Here is a 19,211-nt window from a genome sequence, read left to right on the forward strand (position 1 = left end):
CAACCCCTTGTCCTCCGTTCTCCTCTTGTGATTTTGGTCATGCACACACATGCAATCTACCAGGTCTGGGACTCAAACCATGGCATGTGGGAGTGCAGCACCTTAACCACCATGCTACCTGCTGGCTCCTCAATGTGAATTTCTTAAACTTTTCTAACCTGTTAATGAGGACCTAATTGAAAAAAATTAAGCAGGCAAAAAAAAAAAATCTACAAGAATGACATCATTCTCTAATAAACCCAAGGGAAGTTTCTGGCAAAGTATTTACATTCCAACAGACATTATGGTTTCAACAAGTATCACTTTTTTAAATACAAGCTTTAAATCTCTGTGATATATGAAGAGACTTCAAAAAGATCATTAAAAAAAAAAAAGCAATTAAGGGCTGGCAGGTGGCACAGTGGTTGTGGACACTAGACTCCCAGATGGTCGAATGCATTTCAAGTTCCAGATCTGGCGGCTTGCTTTTTCACTATTTTTTCCCTCTCTCTCTCACTCTGTCCCTCTCTAGTCAAATTAAAATAAATAAAGTTAAATTTTTTAAAAAATAACAATTCTTTAAAAAAAAGAAAAATGCAATTCAAAAATGAAGTTATTACGGTGAAAAAAATAATTTGTTTTGTTTATTTGTAACACAATACATACATATATGTAGACAAGAAAAAGTACCCTCCACTACAGCCTTATCATGCCACAAAACCTTTTCCTCCAATTCTCCAACTCATTCCAATTCTACACAGGCACATGTGCTCAGCCTGTTTTCCTTTTCTGAAGAGATTTTTCACTAAAGGGCACGTGCACTTGCCAGAGAGACAGAGAGAAATGAAGAAAGATAAAGTGAGAAATCATCTCCCGGAGGGTTGCCAATGCTGCAATCACTTTCACTCCATTCTCCTCTCGGTATTTTGGGCACACGCACCCATGCACCCAGCTTGAATTTCAGCAGCGGTCGGCCATGTGGGAATCCAGTGCCTTAACCACCACACCACCTGCTGGCCCCTAGCCTGTTTTGAATCTTCTGGCAGAGGGACTCAAATCCTGTTGGCTTCATTGGATGACTTCCTTTGCATAATAACCTTTAAACATTGGTACAAGCCCACTTCAAAACATTTTTTAAATCCATGCTTAATTTTCCATAATTTGCATTTTCCATGACCTTTTAAAGATATATTGTATGTTTCTCATGGCAGTTCAAATCCTGGACCAAGTGGCTTGAAAATTATGCCAGGCCCATGTGCATGTATGCCCAAAATCCTGAGAGGAAACACAGGAGAACTGATTTCAGCAATGCCACCCCCACCCCCATCCAGGTTTCTCATGTTCCCTTTCTCTCCCTTTCTCTGGTAAGTGCACACATCATACAGCAAACTAAAAAAGCAAATGAAGATTTCTCCAAAATATGTCTATTAACAAAGTGATTTACAACTAAAGACCTCAGCAGTATGGCCTCAAAACTGCAAGGAATCAAAACCCTAGATATTTTACAATATATTTATTTCAAATTATAGTCAGTATTACAAGCTAATAAAAAGGCTGAAACCTTTGGCAGTGGGTAAATGTGATTAACTAAGAGAGCTGACTGATTTTAAAGATACGGCTTTAAGTCACTGCTCTGCCCTCTAGCTCTTTTCAAGACCCTAACCTGATGAGAGACTTTTTTCCTGTTCTTCAAATTGAAAAAAAAAAAAAAAGCTGGATTAAATTATCGTTACTTCTACATACTCTTGAAATTCTATGCATCTATAGCAATGTCAAAATAAATAAAACTTTCAAAGGATGAAAGTATATAGCCCCTTAATAAACAAGGCAACTTAACTTTAAAAAACTTTAAAACACACATCCATATGCTTACCTTGAAAGGTTTATCTCCACTGTGTGTCAGCATGTGCCTCTGTAACCAACTTTGACTGGTTGATGGAGTATTATATACTTTACAACCTTTCCATAAGCAAACAAATACCTGTTAAAAGAAGAGCCATAATCATTTTCGTCACTTATCTCAACAAAAAGTTTGATTCCTTCTAAGTTCAAATGAACATGTTCTAACTCTTCAAATGACAAAAACAGCCATTTAATAATGTATGAACCAATCAAAATGCTAAATACACTTGACCCTTGAACAATAGTCTGAAATGCTCAGGTCCACTTAACGAGCAGATTTAGTTCAATAAATATATTGGAAAATACAGTACAGTACGACACATGTATTTTGTCTTCCTTTTCTTAGTATTTCTTCTCCACCTTGCTTTAGTGTAAGAATACAGTATATGATAAATATAATACAGAAAATACATACAGTTTATGTTGTCAGTAAATAGTCAATAAGCTATCTGTAGTTAAGTTTTTGAGGAGTCAGGTTACACGAGATTTTCAACTCTATATGTGTGTTGGGGGGAATACAGTACTACTAACCCTCACTTTATTGAAGGGTCAATTGTATAGTTAAAACTTTCTGAACTTCCCAGTAACAGGCAGTTAATCTTTCTCAAGGCTACTGTCCACTCCCCCCTAAGAAACTGACACATCAACCACCTAAATACCATTCACAAGAAAACGTAAAATATTAACATATCCATAAGAACTAGGACTATGGGTTGTTATTTACATTTCTCTAAATATTTCATGAGGGTATAAGCATCTACTAATTTTAAATATGAAAATATACAGGCATAAAGAAAAAATCAAAACAAAATACTGGTATTTTCAACTTGAAAGAGTAAAAATTAAGTTATAATTTTTATTCATAATTTCCTATTCTCACATGCATACTAACAATATTCTTAGAATGTCTTGTTCACTAAGAATTTTTACAACTATTTTCATTATAGAACAATAATCAAAGAGGTGAAATAATATAAAGGTGAAAGACAATGACCATGAGCTATTCTAAGAACGAGGATCCTAACAACATCCTCGTTCTTAGATTCAAGCAACTTAATATGACTATGTTTATAAAGTGCCAATATTAAGCATCTAATCTTTGCCATGTTTCTGCAACAGTAGAAAAATAGCATTTCCTAATTGACTATATCTCCATCAAACCAGACACTGGAAATTATTTCCTAACGTCTGTAAAGAAGGAAATATTGGGAACCAGTAGTTAGCGTAATGGCTATGTCACTGGACTCCCATGTAGTCGACCGCGGTTCGCGTCCCGGACTTGGTGGCTTAAAACTCACGCCGGGCGCGTGTGCATGCGTGCCCAAGATCCTGAGGGGAGAAAGGAGGAGAAGGGATTGCAGCGTGGCCATCCCCACTGGGGGGTGATTTCTCACTTTCTGTCTTTATGTCTCTCTCTTGTCTGTCTGGCGAGTGCACGAGCCCTATAGCGAAAAACCTCTCCAAAAAAAAAAAAGAAGGAAATATTGCCATCCTTACAGTAGAAGAATCATTTACAAGGACATACACAGACTGAAAGTGAAGCAATGGAAAGTCATGCCATGCAAACAGAACCCAAAAAAAGGTCCAAGATGAAAAATTAATATCCAATAAAATAAGACTTCAAGATAAACATGGCAAAAAAAGGCAAAAGAAGGACACACTACAGTATTAAAAGAATTCGCCAACATAAAACAATTGTAAATATTTATACACTTGGGGCGAGCAGATGGCATAGCAGTTACGTCGCTGGACTCCTACATAACTGACTGCGGTGGCAGAAGTTTGTGCCCAGGATCCTGGAAGGAGAATGGAGGAGACTCTTCTCCTTGCAGTGTAGCCATCCCCCTGGAGGGTGATTTTTCACTTTCCTTCCCATTTTTTCTCTCTCTTTCTTCAGCCAGCGCATACACCCTAAGGGAAAAACCTCTTTAAAAAACTAAGGAGCCACAGGGACCAGCAGTTCAGGTAATGGCTATGTCGCTGAACTTCCATGTAGTCAACCGTGGTTTGAGTCCCAGACCTGGTGGTTTAAACTCATACCAGCCACATGAGCGTGCATGCCCAAGATCCCGAGAGGAGAATGGAGAAGGGATTGGGGTGTGACCATCCCCCCGGGGAGCGATTTCTCGTTTTCTGTCTCTCTTTCTGGTGAGTGCACGTACCCTATCGTAAAAAAAATAAAATAAAATAAAATAAGGAGCCACAAATGGTATGGTGGTTAAGGGGCTGGACTCCCACATGGCCAACCATGGTTCAAGTCCTGGACCTGGCAGCTTGCTTTCTCATTTTTTCTCTTTCTTCCTGTCTCTCACTCTGTCCCTCTCTGGTCAAATTAAAATAAATGAATAAATAAAGTTAAATAATTCTCTAAAAAGGCAAGAACAGGTGCAAGATCTAAAGGAAAAGGTTGGTTGCAACACGTTAATTGCTGGAGAGTCTCACACCACCACTCTCATAACTAGACAGCTCATCTAAACAAAAAAATAAACACAGAGACACAGGAACTAATGGATAACATAAACCAAATGGACCTGAGACATCTATAGAACATTTCACCCAACAACTATAAAATAGACTCTTTTTCATCTTCCCGTGGAACATTTTTTAAGATCACCATACTATAGGACACAAAAAAAGCCTTTAGAAATTTGAAAACTACAGAAACTAGATCCACCATCTTTTCAAGCCACACAATAGTATAAAACTTAAAATCAACAAAAGAGCCCTCAAAAACACACAATATGGAAACTAAACAAGGCACTCCTGAATGACTTTAAAACTACTATAGAAATTGGGAACCAGCAGTTAGCGTAATGGCTATGTCGCTGGACTCCCACGTAGTCGACCACGGTTCGCGTCCCGGACCCGGTGGCTTAGAACTCACGCCGGGCGCGTGTGCGTGCGTGCCCAAGATCCCGAGAGGAGAATGGAGGAGAAGGGATTGCGGCGTGACCATCCCCCCTGGGGGGTGATTTCTCGCTTTCTGTCTCTATGTCTGTCTCTGTCTGTCTGGCGAGCGTACGTGCCCTATAGCAAAAATCTCTCCAAAAAAAAAAAAAACTACTATAGAAATTAAGATTAAAATAAAAAGACTGAAATCAAAGATAATGAATACACAACTTTCCAAAATTTTTGAGACACAGAGAAAGCAGTCATTAGAGGGAAATTCACAGCAATTAGTGTTCACAAGAAAAAAGCAGAAAGATGTCAATGTATAACAAGGAACTAGAAAAGCAACAACAAAAAAATCAGGAGAAGATAAATAATAGAAATTATAGCTGAAATAAAGGAAACAGAAGAGCTGTAACCCCCCCCAAAAAAAGGCCAATGAAACAAAAAATATTTCAGACAATAAATAAAATTGACAAAACCATTTCCCAGACTACTGAAGAAAAACAGAGAAAGGAGGGACCAGTAGATAGCATAATGGTTGCATCACTAGACTCCCACATACTCAACCGTGGTTCAAGTCCTTGATCCAGTGGCTTACAACTCAAACGGGCACGTATGCAGGTGTACCTAAAATCCAGAGAAGAGAATTGAGGAGAAGGGACTGTGGCATGACCATTTCCCCAGGAGATGATTTCTTGTTTTCGGTCTCTCTGGTGAGTATGCACTCTATAGCAAAAATCTCTCAAAAGAAAAAACAGAGAAAGGAATCAGATAACTAAGATCAGTAATGAAACTGCTAATATTATAGCAGACTTGAATATTACTAGTGACAAGAACTAGAAAATTTGGATGAGATGGACACATACAAGAACTGACTCAAGATGAAGCAGAAAGCCTACATGTATCAGTAACAACGAATCAACAGTCTCCTCACACCGAAAAGCCTAGGTCCCAATGGCTTCACTTCTGGATTCTATAAAACTTTAAGAGTTAACCTCAATTCTGCTCATATATTTCTTTTCTTTACTTTCTTACCTTTTTTTATTCTTTTTTTGAAGAGCTTTTTGTGATAGGGCATGTGCTCTTGCCAGAAACAGAAAGCAAGAAATCAACCCCTCCCCTTACTATCCCCTCCAGAGGTGGGTAGCCAAGCCGCAATCCCTTGTCCATTCTCCTCTCAGGATTTGGGGCACTCATACTGGGAGTCCAGTGCCTTAACCACCGTGCAACCTACTCTTCCCTCTCCTCATATATTTCTAAAGATCCAAAAGAAAGGAACACTTCCAAACTAATTCTATAAGCTTCTATCACGTTAATATCAAAAGCATACAAGGACATAACAGTAAAAGAAAAAGAAAACTACATACCCAATAACCCTGTTGAATACAGGTGTAAAAATCCTCAACAAGATACTAGCAAATTGGATCCGCGGCCTATTAAAAAGATTACACATACTGAGCAGGCAGGTGGTGTGGTGTCTAAGGTGCTAGATTCCCACATGACAGATGCGGTTCGAGTCCCAGACCTGGTAGCTTGCTTTCTCACTTTCCCTTTTTCTCTCTCTGGTCAAATTAAAACTAATAATAACAAATAAAAGTCACATATGACAAATCCACTGCTAACATACTAAATGATGAAAAGCTGAGAGCATTTTCACTAAAAAGTAGAAGACAAAGCTTTCCAGTTTCTCCACTCCTTTTCAACAGGTATTAGAAGTTCTATGCAATGTAGTCAGACAAAAGAGTTAAATCAAAAGGCATCAAATTAGTTAGAGACGCTAACTTGTCCCTAAAACCTGACAATACATCACAAGGAACTGGAAAAGCAGCAACAACAAAAAATCCCATAAATATCAGAAGAAAATAGAGTTAAAACAAATGAATTAGAGAAAAAAACTATACAAAAAAGAAAAATCGGGACCAGTAGTTGGAGTCTTTCTGTCTCTCTGTCTCTGTCTTTCTGGCAAGTGCATGCAACCTATAGCAAAAAACTCTCAAGAAAAAAAAATTAAAAAATAAAAATCAATGAAACAAAAAGCTGGCTTTTGGGTGAGCCGCTTGAGATGCCTATAGATTCTCGTTATTAATTGGTACTTGCAGATGATAAGATTATATACACAGATACCCAAAAGAATCCATGAAAAAACTTTTGTAACTGATAAATGAATTCAGTATATTGGCAGTATACAAAATCAGTATACAAAAATCTTCAGCGTTTTTATAAGTCAACAATGAACAAACTGAGGTCAATCTGAAGAAAGCAATCCCATTTATTACAACCAGGAAAAAAATAAAATACTAGGAATAAACCCAAAGAAGTGAAAGACCTCTACAGGAAAACAGAAAAAAGAAATTATGATTCAAAAATATGTAAAGACACCCTGTGTTCTTAGATTGAAAGAATCAATATAATCAAAATATTGATTCTAACGCAAATTAATTTACCAATTCAAGGCAATTCCAATCAAATTACTGCTGACATTCTTTACACAAACAGGAAAAAATTATCATAAAATTTACCTGGAATCATAAAGGCAATACCATGTTTAAAAAAAGAAAAAAGGAAGGAAGTAGAAGGCATCTCACTACTTGACCTCCAAATATATTACAAAGCTATGATAATCAAAACAGAATGGTACTGGCACAAAAACAGAAACATAGACCCAATGGAACAGAGTAGTGAATCTAGAACTAAATCAAAAAAAATACAGTAAACTGATCCACTTGCAGAAGAACAAAACTGTACCCAAATCGCTCAGTATTAACAAAAAGCAACTCAAAATGGGTGAAATATTCACATACAGGGGCTGGCAGGTGGCATGGTGGTTTAAGACACTGGACTCCCACATGGCCAACTGCAGTTTGAGTACTGGACCTGGCAGTTTGTTTTCTCATTCCTTCCTTCTCTTTCTCTAAGTCAGATTAAATAATAATAAAGTTTAATAAAAACAATTCTTAAGAATTTCTTACTTAATTTTAATTGTTTATTATAATTATTTGAGAGAGAGAGAAAGGGAAAGTGAGAAGGCAAGCTGCCAGGTCTGGGATAAAAACCACTCAGCCATGTGGGAGTCCACCGCACTAACTGCCATGCCACCTGCTGGCTCTAAAATAATTCTTCTAAAAAAAATTCATATATAAAGTCACAAACTATAAAACTAGTGGTGAAAAACTTTTCAAAATACTGAAGTAGGCAATGATCTCTTAAATAAGAATCAAAAAAATCACAAGTAATAAATCTCAAAAATAGGCAAGTGAGACTACGCCAAACTAAAAGGCTTCTGCACAGCAAAGGAAACACAAAGCAAAGAAACAACCCACAGAATAGGAGAAATTATTTGCATTCTATGCTACAGACAAGAGATTAATAACCAGAATATATAGGGAACTCAAGTAGTTCACCTAAACAAAATAAAAACAATCCCATTATAAAATGAGCAAATGAGCTGAACAAATAACTCTCTAAATGTTTAAGATCTCTTAACGTAAGGGAAATGCAGATCAAAACCGCAATGAGGGACCAGCAGGTGGTGTGGTGGTTAAGGCACTGAACTCCCATATGGCGGACCAGGATTCAAGTCCTAGACCCAGTGGCTTGAAATTCACTACTGGTGAGAGTGCACTGATGCCAAAATCCAAAGAGGAGAATGGAAGACAAGGGACTGCAGCATGGCCATTGCCCCTGGAGGGTGATTGCTCACTTTCTGTCTCTTGTACCAGCAGATGGCATAATGGTTAGGTCACTGGACTCCAATATGGCCAACTGTGGTTTGAATCCCAGACTGGGCAGCTTCAAATTCATCCCAGGTATGTGTGCTTGAGTGCCCAAAATCCCAGGAGAAAAATGGAGAAGGGATTGTGGCATGACCATTGACCCTGGGGGGAGGGGTGATTTCTCATTTTGTCTCTGTCTCTCTCTCTCTCTAGCAAATGCACACACACTATAACAAAAAAAAAAAAAAAAACTCAAAAAAAATGGGGGGGCTGGCAAGACTTTGGTGAAAAGGGACCCCTCTAGCACTACTGGTGAGAATGTAAATTGGTACAGCCACTGAAAAAAACAATATGGAGAGTCCTCACAAACCTACATATAGAATTAGCATGGGACATAGCAATGTCACTCCTTGATATTTACAAAAGGATATGAAACAGTCAGATGGACACTTCACTTATGCATTTATTGCAGGATTATTCACAATTGCAAAGACATGAAATTGAACTAAATGCCTAAGAACTGACGACTGGGTTAAAAAACTGTGGCACTAAGGAGTATTATTCACACATAAGGAATGAGACAATGTTGTTGGACTCAAAATGGTTGAATGTAGAAGTGAATATGGAAGAATTAATGCTAAGCAAAGTAACCAGACTTTGAAATACAAACATTATATATCCCTACTCAATATATGCTTAATTGTCTGCACTGTGGCAAAAATTCAAAGATCTGAAAATACCAAAGCAGGGAAAGTAAGAGTAGATACCAGAGCCTGGGAAGGAAATGAGCAGGTGAGACAAACAAAGAAACACTTAACAGACCCAAGAATGTAAAATTCTCTACTAAAAATGGCATATATGGTAATATCCTTGATTTAATTGTCAAAAATAAAATATAATGAAAACGGAAAACTTAAAATGGACTTTTTCACGAAAAAAAAAAGAACCATTTACTATAGTTCTGTACTTCTCTACAGTTAAGATTATAATGACTATAGTGTACCATATACAAAACATAGAGATAGAAACAGATCTGAAGAATATGCTATAAACAGTCCAAAAGAAAAAAATTTAAGAGACCAGCAGTTGGTGTAATAGCTATGTCGTTGGACTCCCATGTAGTCGACCGCGGTTTGAGTCCCAGACCTGGTGGCTTAAACTCACGCCAGGCACATGTGCATGTGTGCCCAAGATCCCAAGAGGAAAAGCAGGGATTGCAGCGTGGTCATCCCCCCGGGGGGTGATTTCTCACTTTTTGTCTCTGTCTATCTAGAGAAAAAATGCACCCTGTAGCAAAAACCTCTCCAAAAACAAAGAAAAATCTTTAAAAGACTAGAAAAATTATGGTCTATACATAGACAAGTAAAGGATGTCAAATGTAACTCAGAAACAGAAGCCATGCTATGTCAAACAGGTCTTACAAAGCAATACCCTATTGACTAAATTTTGACTAAATTAGAGAATGCTACTACACATTCTGATTCACAATAGATACAAGAAATGATAGTATTTCCTCTTTCATACTTAAAATTCCTAACCCTAGCATACATTTAGAAAATGAGGACTGCGGTTCCAAGAGCTAAAGGTTACTTTTTAAAATAAACTGAAAAAAAGAACATTTTACTTTAAAAGGTATTATTTATTCAATTTTATTTATTTTTTATTTGCTATAGGGCATGTGTGCTCACCAAAGAGACAGAGAATGGAAAAGCAAGCCGCCAGGTTTGGGTCTCAAACTGAGGTCAGCCATGTGGGAATCCAGCACCCTAACCACCACACCACCTGCTGGACCAGAGGGGAAAAAAATCATTTTTAAAACTATACTAACATGAGGGACCAGCAGTTGGCGTAAAGGCTACGTCACTGGACTCCCATGTAGTAGACCATGGTTCGAGTCTCAGATCCGGTGGGTTAAACTCACACCGGGTGTGTGCGTGCGTGCCCAAGATCCCAAGAATGAAGGAGAAGAGATTGCAACACGGCCATCCCCCGTGGAGGGTGATTTCTTGCTTTCTCTCTCTCTCTTTCTGTCTTTCTGGCAAGTGCACGTGCCCTATAGAAAACACCTCTCAAAAAAAAATAATAATATACTAACATGCTATAGAAACTAAGTTAATATTGATTGGTAATTGATGCTATCTATCAATTATTCTACCTCAAAACCTCTAGAACTCAGTCTTAAATTTTCAATCAAGGTAATAAAATGGAAATCAGAGATTGGTTTTTAAAATCTCTTGTCATACCACCTAAACAGAAATGACTTTAAGTATTTGAGAACAAAATTAACATCATTTTTCTAACAATTTTATAACGGTAAAGAATTCTGTTGATGTAACTTTTAAATAAACCTCATTCTGAGTTACTTGCTGAAATCAAAGGTATGATTTAGTTCCTTACAGATAAATACTGCCTAATATTACTCAATCACTACATTTGAGACAAACAATCTAATTCATGTTCCCTACGATTACAATTTCTCTTTTTTTTTTTTCCTACGAGCAAATATGAGTACAGAGCCTATGGCAGACTCTGTTATTACAACAGATACAGCCTTAATTAGTGAGTAGGTATAGTCTACAATGTAAATGGAACCATGTATCTTAGCACTATTAAGGAAACACCTTTAGATGAAAAGAAAAACCCAGAGGATGATTTCTCACTTCCCCTCTCTCTGTCTCCAGCAAACCCATGTACCCTATAGCAAAAACTAAAGAGAGAGACTGAAGTTTACCTATGATGTGTTATATTTGGGTGAAAATATTTTTAAAAATAATTCTGAAGGAAAGGGGAAAAAAAGCACTGAACTTCCACAAAGATAAGCCTCAATGCATAAAACTGACACTAAAAATCTACATAAAGGATCCACCAAAATAACAAAACTTCAAGGTAATTTCTTCCTAACCTATATTCAAGATCCTTTGATTTCAAAATTTAGCCCAAAATTTGCCAAAAGGATCCTTATTTAAACCTGAGACTTTTTAGTGCTTTGTGAAAAACAAGTCTGTACTACTTGGAAATTCTCCCACTAAAAATTAACCCTGAGCCAGTCAGTGGCATGGCAGTTGAGGCAACCAGACCCCTCAGGGCCAACTGTGTAGTTCAAGTCTTAGACATAGCAGCTTGAAAAACTTGCCTTGCAACTGTGCTCACATGCCCAAAATCTTGAAAAAAAAAAAAAAAAAAGGAAAAGAGATTGCAGCGTGATTATCTCCCATGGTAGGGATGCTTTCACACTATCTCTTTCTCTCTCTCTCCTTTCTTCTCTCTCTCTGATATAACCATCCTATAGGAAATTTTAAAAGGCGATGGGGGAACAGTAGGTGGCATAGCAGTTAAGGTGCTGGACTCCCACATGGCCAACCACCATTCAAGTCCCAGACGTGGTGGCTTGAAAATCATGCCAGGTGTGTGAGCATGCGTGCTCAAATGGAAAAAAGGCAGTGCAGTGTTGCCATACATGGGGATGGGGGTGGGGGGGTTGTTACTTTCTCACTTTCCATCTCACACTGTTTCTCTCTCTCTCCCTCTCCCCTTGTTCTCTGGAGAGTGCATGTGCCCTATACCAAAAACCATATCTATTAATTAACCCTGAAAACCACACACCAGGGGCCAACAGGTGGCATGATGGTTAAGGCGCTGGACACTCCCACATGACCAATCACAGTTCAAGTCCAGACCTGGTGACTTGCTTCTCATTCTCTCTCTCTCTCTCTCTCTCTCTCTCTCTCTCTGTGTGTGTGTGTGTGTGTGTGTGTGTGTGTGTGTGTATGTGTGTCTCTATGGTCAAATTAAAATAAATGAATGAATAAATAAAATTAAATAATTCTTTTAAAAAAAATAAAGACCACATATCATAAGATTCTAATTCAACCCAAACTTCAAAAGTATGTTCAAGAATGTAATTTTTCATGGTTTCTGTGTACTATTTTAAATGAACTACACTCTATTTTAATTAGAATATAAAGACACACAAGTCCACAGTTTAATTTCTGATGATACAGACAGACTTATGTTATGTGAGGTTTTATTACACATAAAACAGGGGAAAAAATAATCTAAACTCTATCTACCCAGCTATTTCAGTTTGCTGCTATGAAATCTTGGGGAAATTACCTAATTATATCCCTACTTCTTTTTTCATCAACAATATTAGGAAAATACATTTCGTGGGGCCAGCAGGAGACACAGTGATTAAGGTGAATGGTTCGAGTCCTGGACCTGATGACTTGTTTTCTCACTTTCTCTTTTTCTGCCTCTCTCGGGTCAAATTTCTAAAATTAAATAATAACAAAATTTAAAAAAAAATACATTTGGTAACTGAAACACTATAAAAATATGACATATTCTCTCAAAAAGATTAGACAACAGAAAAAGTAGACATATAACACACTGGAGATCCTTTCTCAAAAATAACTAACCCTAGATGTTTCTGCCAGACTGTGAGGGACTGGGGATGGGAAACACCCAGCCATTAAAAAATCATTTTTGGTCTATTAAAGACTCTTCAAATTTATAATAACCTAACATGTAAATTTAGAGGTCTAAAAATCTTAATGTCACAGGAACTTTGGGCTTTCTGTTAAGAAATCAAGGAGGGGGACCAGCAGATTACATGGTGGTTAAGGTGCTGGACACTCCCACATGGCCAACCAGGGTTCAAGTCCTGAATCTGGCGGTTTGCTTTCTCACTTCCTCTCTCTCACTCTCACCCTCTGTCTCTCTTTGGTCAAATTAAAAAATAAATGAATAAATAAATAAAATAAAATTATTATTTAAAAAATAAAATAAATAAATAAATCAAGGAGGCCTGGGGCCAGCAGGTGTGCAGTGGTTAAGGGCCCTGGACTCCCACATGACAGATTATGTATGGTACAACTCCCAGACCTGGAGGCTTGCTTTCTCACTTTCTCTCGTTCTGTCCCTCTCTGGTCAAATTAAAATAAAGTAATTACAAAAAGAAAAAAAAAAAGAAAAAGAAAAAAAAGAAAGAAAGAAATCTAGGAAACCTTATTGATTTCTGTGGAATGGGTAAGATTTACCAACAGGGATCTCTTGTAAAATGAAAATAACTACTACAAACCTGGTACCCAACGGTAGTCTTAATCTCCTTCACTGTGGTCAATATCCTTGAACAAACATGCTGATGTATTTTTTTAATATAAACACACTGTTATATTTATTTCAATGTACACATGGCCTATAGCTATAATGGCTTGTGTGACAATACAGAGATAAATGCACTTACATCTGGTCACATCTCATATAGGAAGGACACAAATTAATCCATCAAAATTTTCTGTAAATACAAAACCTAATGCCAAAGAATTCAACATAACCTGGGAGAAATCTAAGTATAGATAAAAAAATTTAGTTATTAAAACCAGTCAAATATATTCTAAATGCAATGCAGGTAAGCAGTATAAGTCACTTGCCAAAATAAATAAAGAGATCTAATTATACTGTGTATTAAGATTCTTTTTGCAGCAAAATAATACAAAAACAGTTTATATAAAGTAAGAGATACATCATCTAAAGTCAGAAAAGGGATGAATGACTTCATGGTATCTTCAAACTCTCGTAATTCAAAGAAACAGCTCACTCTTTCACAAGATGTAAACATACAAAAGAAAAATAAAAGTTTTTTTAAATCTAATTATTTTGTATTCAGACACCTCATTCAAAAATCTTTCAAAAATGACAAATGTTGGACCAGCAGTTAGCGTAATGGTTATGTCGCTGAACTCCCATGTAGCCAACCACGGTTCGAGTCCCAGACCCAGTGGCTTAAACTCATGCCGGGCACGTGTGTGTGCATGCCCAAGATCCCAAGAGGAGAATGGAGAAGGGATTGTGGCGCTCCCATCCCCCCCGAGGGGTGATTTCTTGCTTTCTATCTCTCTGTCTCTCTGTCTTTCTAGTGAGCGCATGTGCCCTATAGCAAAAACCTCTCCCAAAAAAAAGAAAAAAAAATGACACATGTAATCTTGCATCCTATTATTTTTAGCCACGCTGAATTTATCAAATTTTCAATTTTCTTTTAAAAGATATTTAATAAAACGGATACAAAACATTTCATCAAACATTCTAATCAGGGCTAACCCTGAAGTGCAGATGTTAAGGGATCTCTAGTTTTGAGATCCCACATGGCTGATCATGGTATGACTTCTGGCCCTGGTAGCTTGAAATTCATACCAACTGTGTGTTCATAAATGCCCAAGAATCTTGGCAGGAAAGAAGAATGAAGGAAAAAAAATTATGAAGTGGCCATACCCCCTTGGGTGATGTTTTTTCATGCCCTTCAACCACTACTTCTTCCAGGAGAACACACACTCTCTGGCAATTAAAAAAAATTGAAATCAGGGCCAGAGGGTGGCATAATGGTTAATAGTGCTGAACTCCCACATGGCCCACCACAGTTCAAGTCCCAGAACTGAAGGCTTACTTTCTCACTTTCCCTCTCTCTCTGTCTCTTTCTGATGAAACTGAAAAATAATAAGTTTAAAATTTTAATTAAAAAATTGAAATCATATTTCTCATTTATTACACAGTATATGTTGCATTTAGGACTTAAACTAATAGTCAAAACATATAATGAGACTGGTTTTCACTTGCTAGCAACACTCCAATTTAACCTACAAATAAAAGCCACCTTATAAACATAATCCTCCATTCAAGACTTTAAATACTACCCTATCAACTTCACCACCAAAATCTCCTCCATCTGTTCCTCAACAAAAATGAAACAGAAGTATATAAACACAAGCATATAAGTTAAAAATTATATACAAAATAAATCCTACATCAAGAATCCTGAATGGATTTCTTTCTAGCAATTGTTTTTAACGTGAGAAATAGTTAAGACAGTAAGAACAGAACACCAACGCTATTACGCTAAAATTCACAAGATGAAGTGCCTTGTCGACCTACAAAGCTGTTCAACGAGAATATACTAAAATTTGGAATTTGATTAGTGAAATAGTTCAGAGTCTAGTTTTGAGAACCCAGTCATGCACAGAATTACAGATCTAAGAAGACAATTCAATCATATATAATACAAAAGACTGATTGCACTTTTTCCCTGTTTTCTTTAAATCATAGGAAAAAATCTCATTTCAAAAGTATATTCACAATTTGGTCTTTAAATGACACTGCTTAATTTTTAACATAAAATCAAGTATCCACCCACTCAGACATATGAAATATAAGAAAAACCTAAATTCCATTTGACTTCAGTCTTCAAATACAATTAAAATCCACACGGACATAGCAACACAGAAAACTCAAGGCAGGAAAAGATATTTATAGATGTTTATATGACAGTTTTGTTTGTTTTCCCCAGGGTGAGGATTAAAGTAGAATGAGAAAAGGAAACAGAATATTTAGATCTTGTCAATGCACTGGTCCAGTAAGTGTCATCTTTCAGTAAGTAGAAACATAAAATCAAGGGTCACCAATTTTTTTTTCTCATCTGTTTCTGTCCTATGATGACAGCTTAACAGTATACAAAGATGTAAAAAATCTAAAACATAATTAAATAGGCCCTCAAAATCAGATGTTTTTCCACTTCTATGAGGAACACAGAACAGTCATACTGATTTTAAAAAAGTAGAATGGCGTTTACTAGGAACTGAATGGAAGAGAGAATGAGTCTATTTAATGGGTATAGATTTCAGTTCAGTATAATGCTGAAAAAGTTCTGCAAATGGACAATGTTATGGAAAGTGCTTTCTTTCTCTCTGGCAAGCTCATATGCCTTGTGGCACAAAATAATACACACACACACACACACACAAAGACACACACAAAGACACACACATATAAGAGGAAAGAAATTACGTGGGGGGAGGGGGCAAATCACTTCTAAAAGATGATACTTAAAATCACCACAATTTCATGTCTAGTTCTGTAACATCAGAAAGATATGTGTAATTGTAAAAATTATTATATATTTCATTTAGAAAATTCAGTTGGCAACTGCATTTTTGCTAAAAACCTGTAAAAGACTGAAAACATTCTCATAACACTGTGTGCCAAATCAACCTGTAGAGCCAAAGATCATAAATGTGCAATTCTCTCATACTTAAAAGAAACCTAGTGATCTATATATATAGCTCATGGTACTATAGTTGCTGAGTCAAGTGACTCACAAAAGGGTAATCTGTCATAACCAGGAAACCAACGTGGTAAGATAATTCACACTGACTATTGAGCATGTATGGAGAGAGGAGGGGAGGATGTTTCCAAAGTAGCCTAACCACTGACAGCAGTTCAATTTCAAGTGAAAATGCCGTATGATGGACACTGTTCATTAATAGACTATGTGGAAATGTAGCATTTTACTGCTGACTGAGATAGCATAAATAAATCTAATAAGACATCATCTTCAATGATCAGAAGGTGGCTGATATGTAACATTTTGTGACAGGGACAAGTTTTCTTAAAGGAAATTTTAAATGTGATTAACACTGGTTAAAATGCAAAAAGATGCTGATATGGTTGCATGTTTAAAAAAAGAGACAATCAATACTATAATCTAAATATCAATACAACCTTGGAAACAGTTACCCACTCACTTAAACCATGATGACTTTAACCACTTTAGTATCAATAATGATGACAACTGGTAAGAGATGCATGGCCTAACAAATTATCTGTGACATTAACTTCTGGAAAATGTACTAAATGTGGTAGCTATTCAAGACAAACCTAGGTAAAGTTGAAAGAAATTTATGAATTCATATTTTGGTCCATTGCACTTTGACTCACCTAATTTGCTAGGCTATTTATTCACTACTCAATAAATTGTGTGAACTGACATAATTAAATGGATTCCAGAAACATATAGGTCAATACTGACTAATGAGAACTTTCTGCCTAGACTAACTCTGACAGGATCTGAGAAAGATGATCAATTCTTACTCACAAATAATGAGTTCAGGTTGTCATTTAGTAGAAATGCATACCAACAGTCTTTCTAGTTAATTTCAGTATCAGGGACAATTTAGATCCTTTAACAAGGGACATACAGGATAGTGTCAATTACTAAACGTTCTCAAGTCAAAAACATCAGAACCATGGAATACAATTTATTCATTTAAAGTACTTCAACTATTGAAAATCATGTATCTAACAAGAAACTATAGGCAAACGCACAATATACCCTATTTTCATTAGGCCCTATCAACTATGAGAAGTCATTAAAAGGAAAGAAAAACATTTGAGGAAAATAATGCCTGTGTGAAAATAATCCCCAATTACTTTCAGGAAAAAAGCCTAACTAGCAATTATAAATCAATAAATAAAAACAGGGAATGAAAAAAGAAATGCAAAACCAACCCCTCCTCGCTGACCATCTACATGTATGGAACGGATGTGATCTGCCAGATCTGGGCTAGAGTTGAAGCAAGCCTGGCACTGGTCCCAACAACAATTATAGGCAATATTTTTGCTTGAAGAAGTAGTGCTTCCTTGTCCATTCATCATTGCTGGAGTTGAACGCCCACTGGAAATTGTGCTGTCTACATCCATTATAGTACTGCTTATGCTACAAAAGAAGAAAAAAGGCTGTGTTACTCCTAGAAATTCACTAACATGAATATGATCTTATAAATATTTAATTAAGATTACCACTTGACATTCTGATCTGTACAAAGAAAGCACACTAATCATATTCTCCATTAGAAAACAATGGTTTGTTTAGTTGGCAATAAAGTATAAATCAAGGCAGAAACACAATAAAACCTCAAACCCACGTATGGAATAACTTCAACAACTTTTCAGCAAACATGAACTCCCATTACTATGCTCTACAGAAAGCAATCCCCCACCCTCCAACACACAGGGTTTATCACATCTCATCCCTTGCACAGTATTCAGAAGCATGAAAAAGTAATCACTGACAGCTTTAAATAATTCAGAACCAAACCATTATCTTTAAACTTCTGCAAATCAGGCTGACCTGACATTTGTTTTTTCTGTCCACTAATCGAGAATATAATGTTGCCACATCTACTTCTTTCAAACTCCCTATTCTACTAGGACCTTGGGCACACATGTGCATGCATCCTGTGTGTACTCCAAGTAGTGAGGCTGGGATTCAGACCAGAGTCAACTGTGTCAGACCCAGCTCCCTATACACTGCACTACAGGGCCAGCCAGCCCTCCACAAACTTTTAAATGAACACCAAATATCCTGTATAAACAATCTCAGGAAAAGTGATAAACCTCAATGAACTATCATGGAACAAACTCCAAAGTAGTTAAGTAAAACACACATAAAAGTACAAGATGATATTGTTCTAATCTGCATACCTAAGTAGGGAGGGAAGATACACAAACATAGTAGACTTTCGTGGAAGGAGTATCCTCCTCATGGGAGGATAAGAAGGCAAGAATGGAAGAGAAACTTATCTTTCACTGTATCTATCCTTTCATGTACCACTTTTTAGGGGGAGAGAGAGCTTTTTGCTATACGACGCATGTGCTTGCCAGAGACAGACAGAAAAACAGAAAGAGAGAAATCACCCTTGGGGGTCGGGGGGCAGATATCAACACCTTCTCCTCCAATCTCCCCTGGAGATCTTGAGTACACATGCAAACGGACCTGGAGTGACTTTTAAGCAGGTCCATGATTCAAACTGCAGTTGACTACGTGGAAGTCCAGTGACATAACCATTATGCTGGGATCCCTTTTAACCACCTTTTTATTTTATTTATAAGTCCAAA

General features: G+C 36.9%; 1 protein-coding gene across 1 annotated transcript in view; it reads right to left on the reverse strand.

Annotated features, from left to right (window-relative positions):
* Positions 1-19,211, reverse strand: part of AEBP2 (AE binding protein 2) — a 135,806-nt gene that overhangs the window by 67,180 nt on the left and 49,415 nt on the right. The window contains exons 2-3 of the mRNA XM_006155092.3: positions 17,823-18,030; positions 1,853-1,960 (exon numbers count right to left, since the gene is read on the reverse strand). Coding sequence (XP_006155154.1) covers positions 1,853-1,960; positions 17,823-18,014 — 300 coding nt within the window. The 5' untranslated portion in view covers positions 18,015-18,030. The remainder of the gene's footprint in view (positions 1-1,852; positions 1,961-17,822; positions 18,031-19,211) is intronic.

Source organism: Tupaia chinensis, unplaced genomic scaffold (genome assembly GCF_000334495.1).
Source record: "Tupaia chinensis unplaced genomic scaffold, TupChi_1.0 Scaffold000434_1, whole genome shotgun sequence".
Lineage (NCBI taxonomy): Eukaryota > Metazoa > Chordata > Mammalia > Scandentia > Tupaiidae > Tupaia > Tupaia belangeri.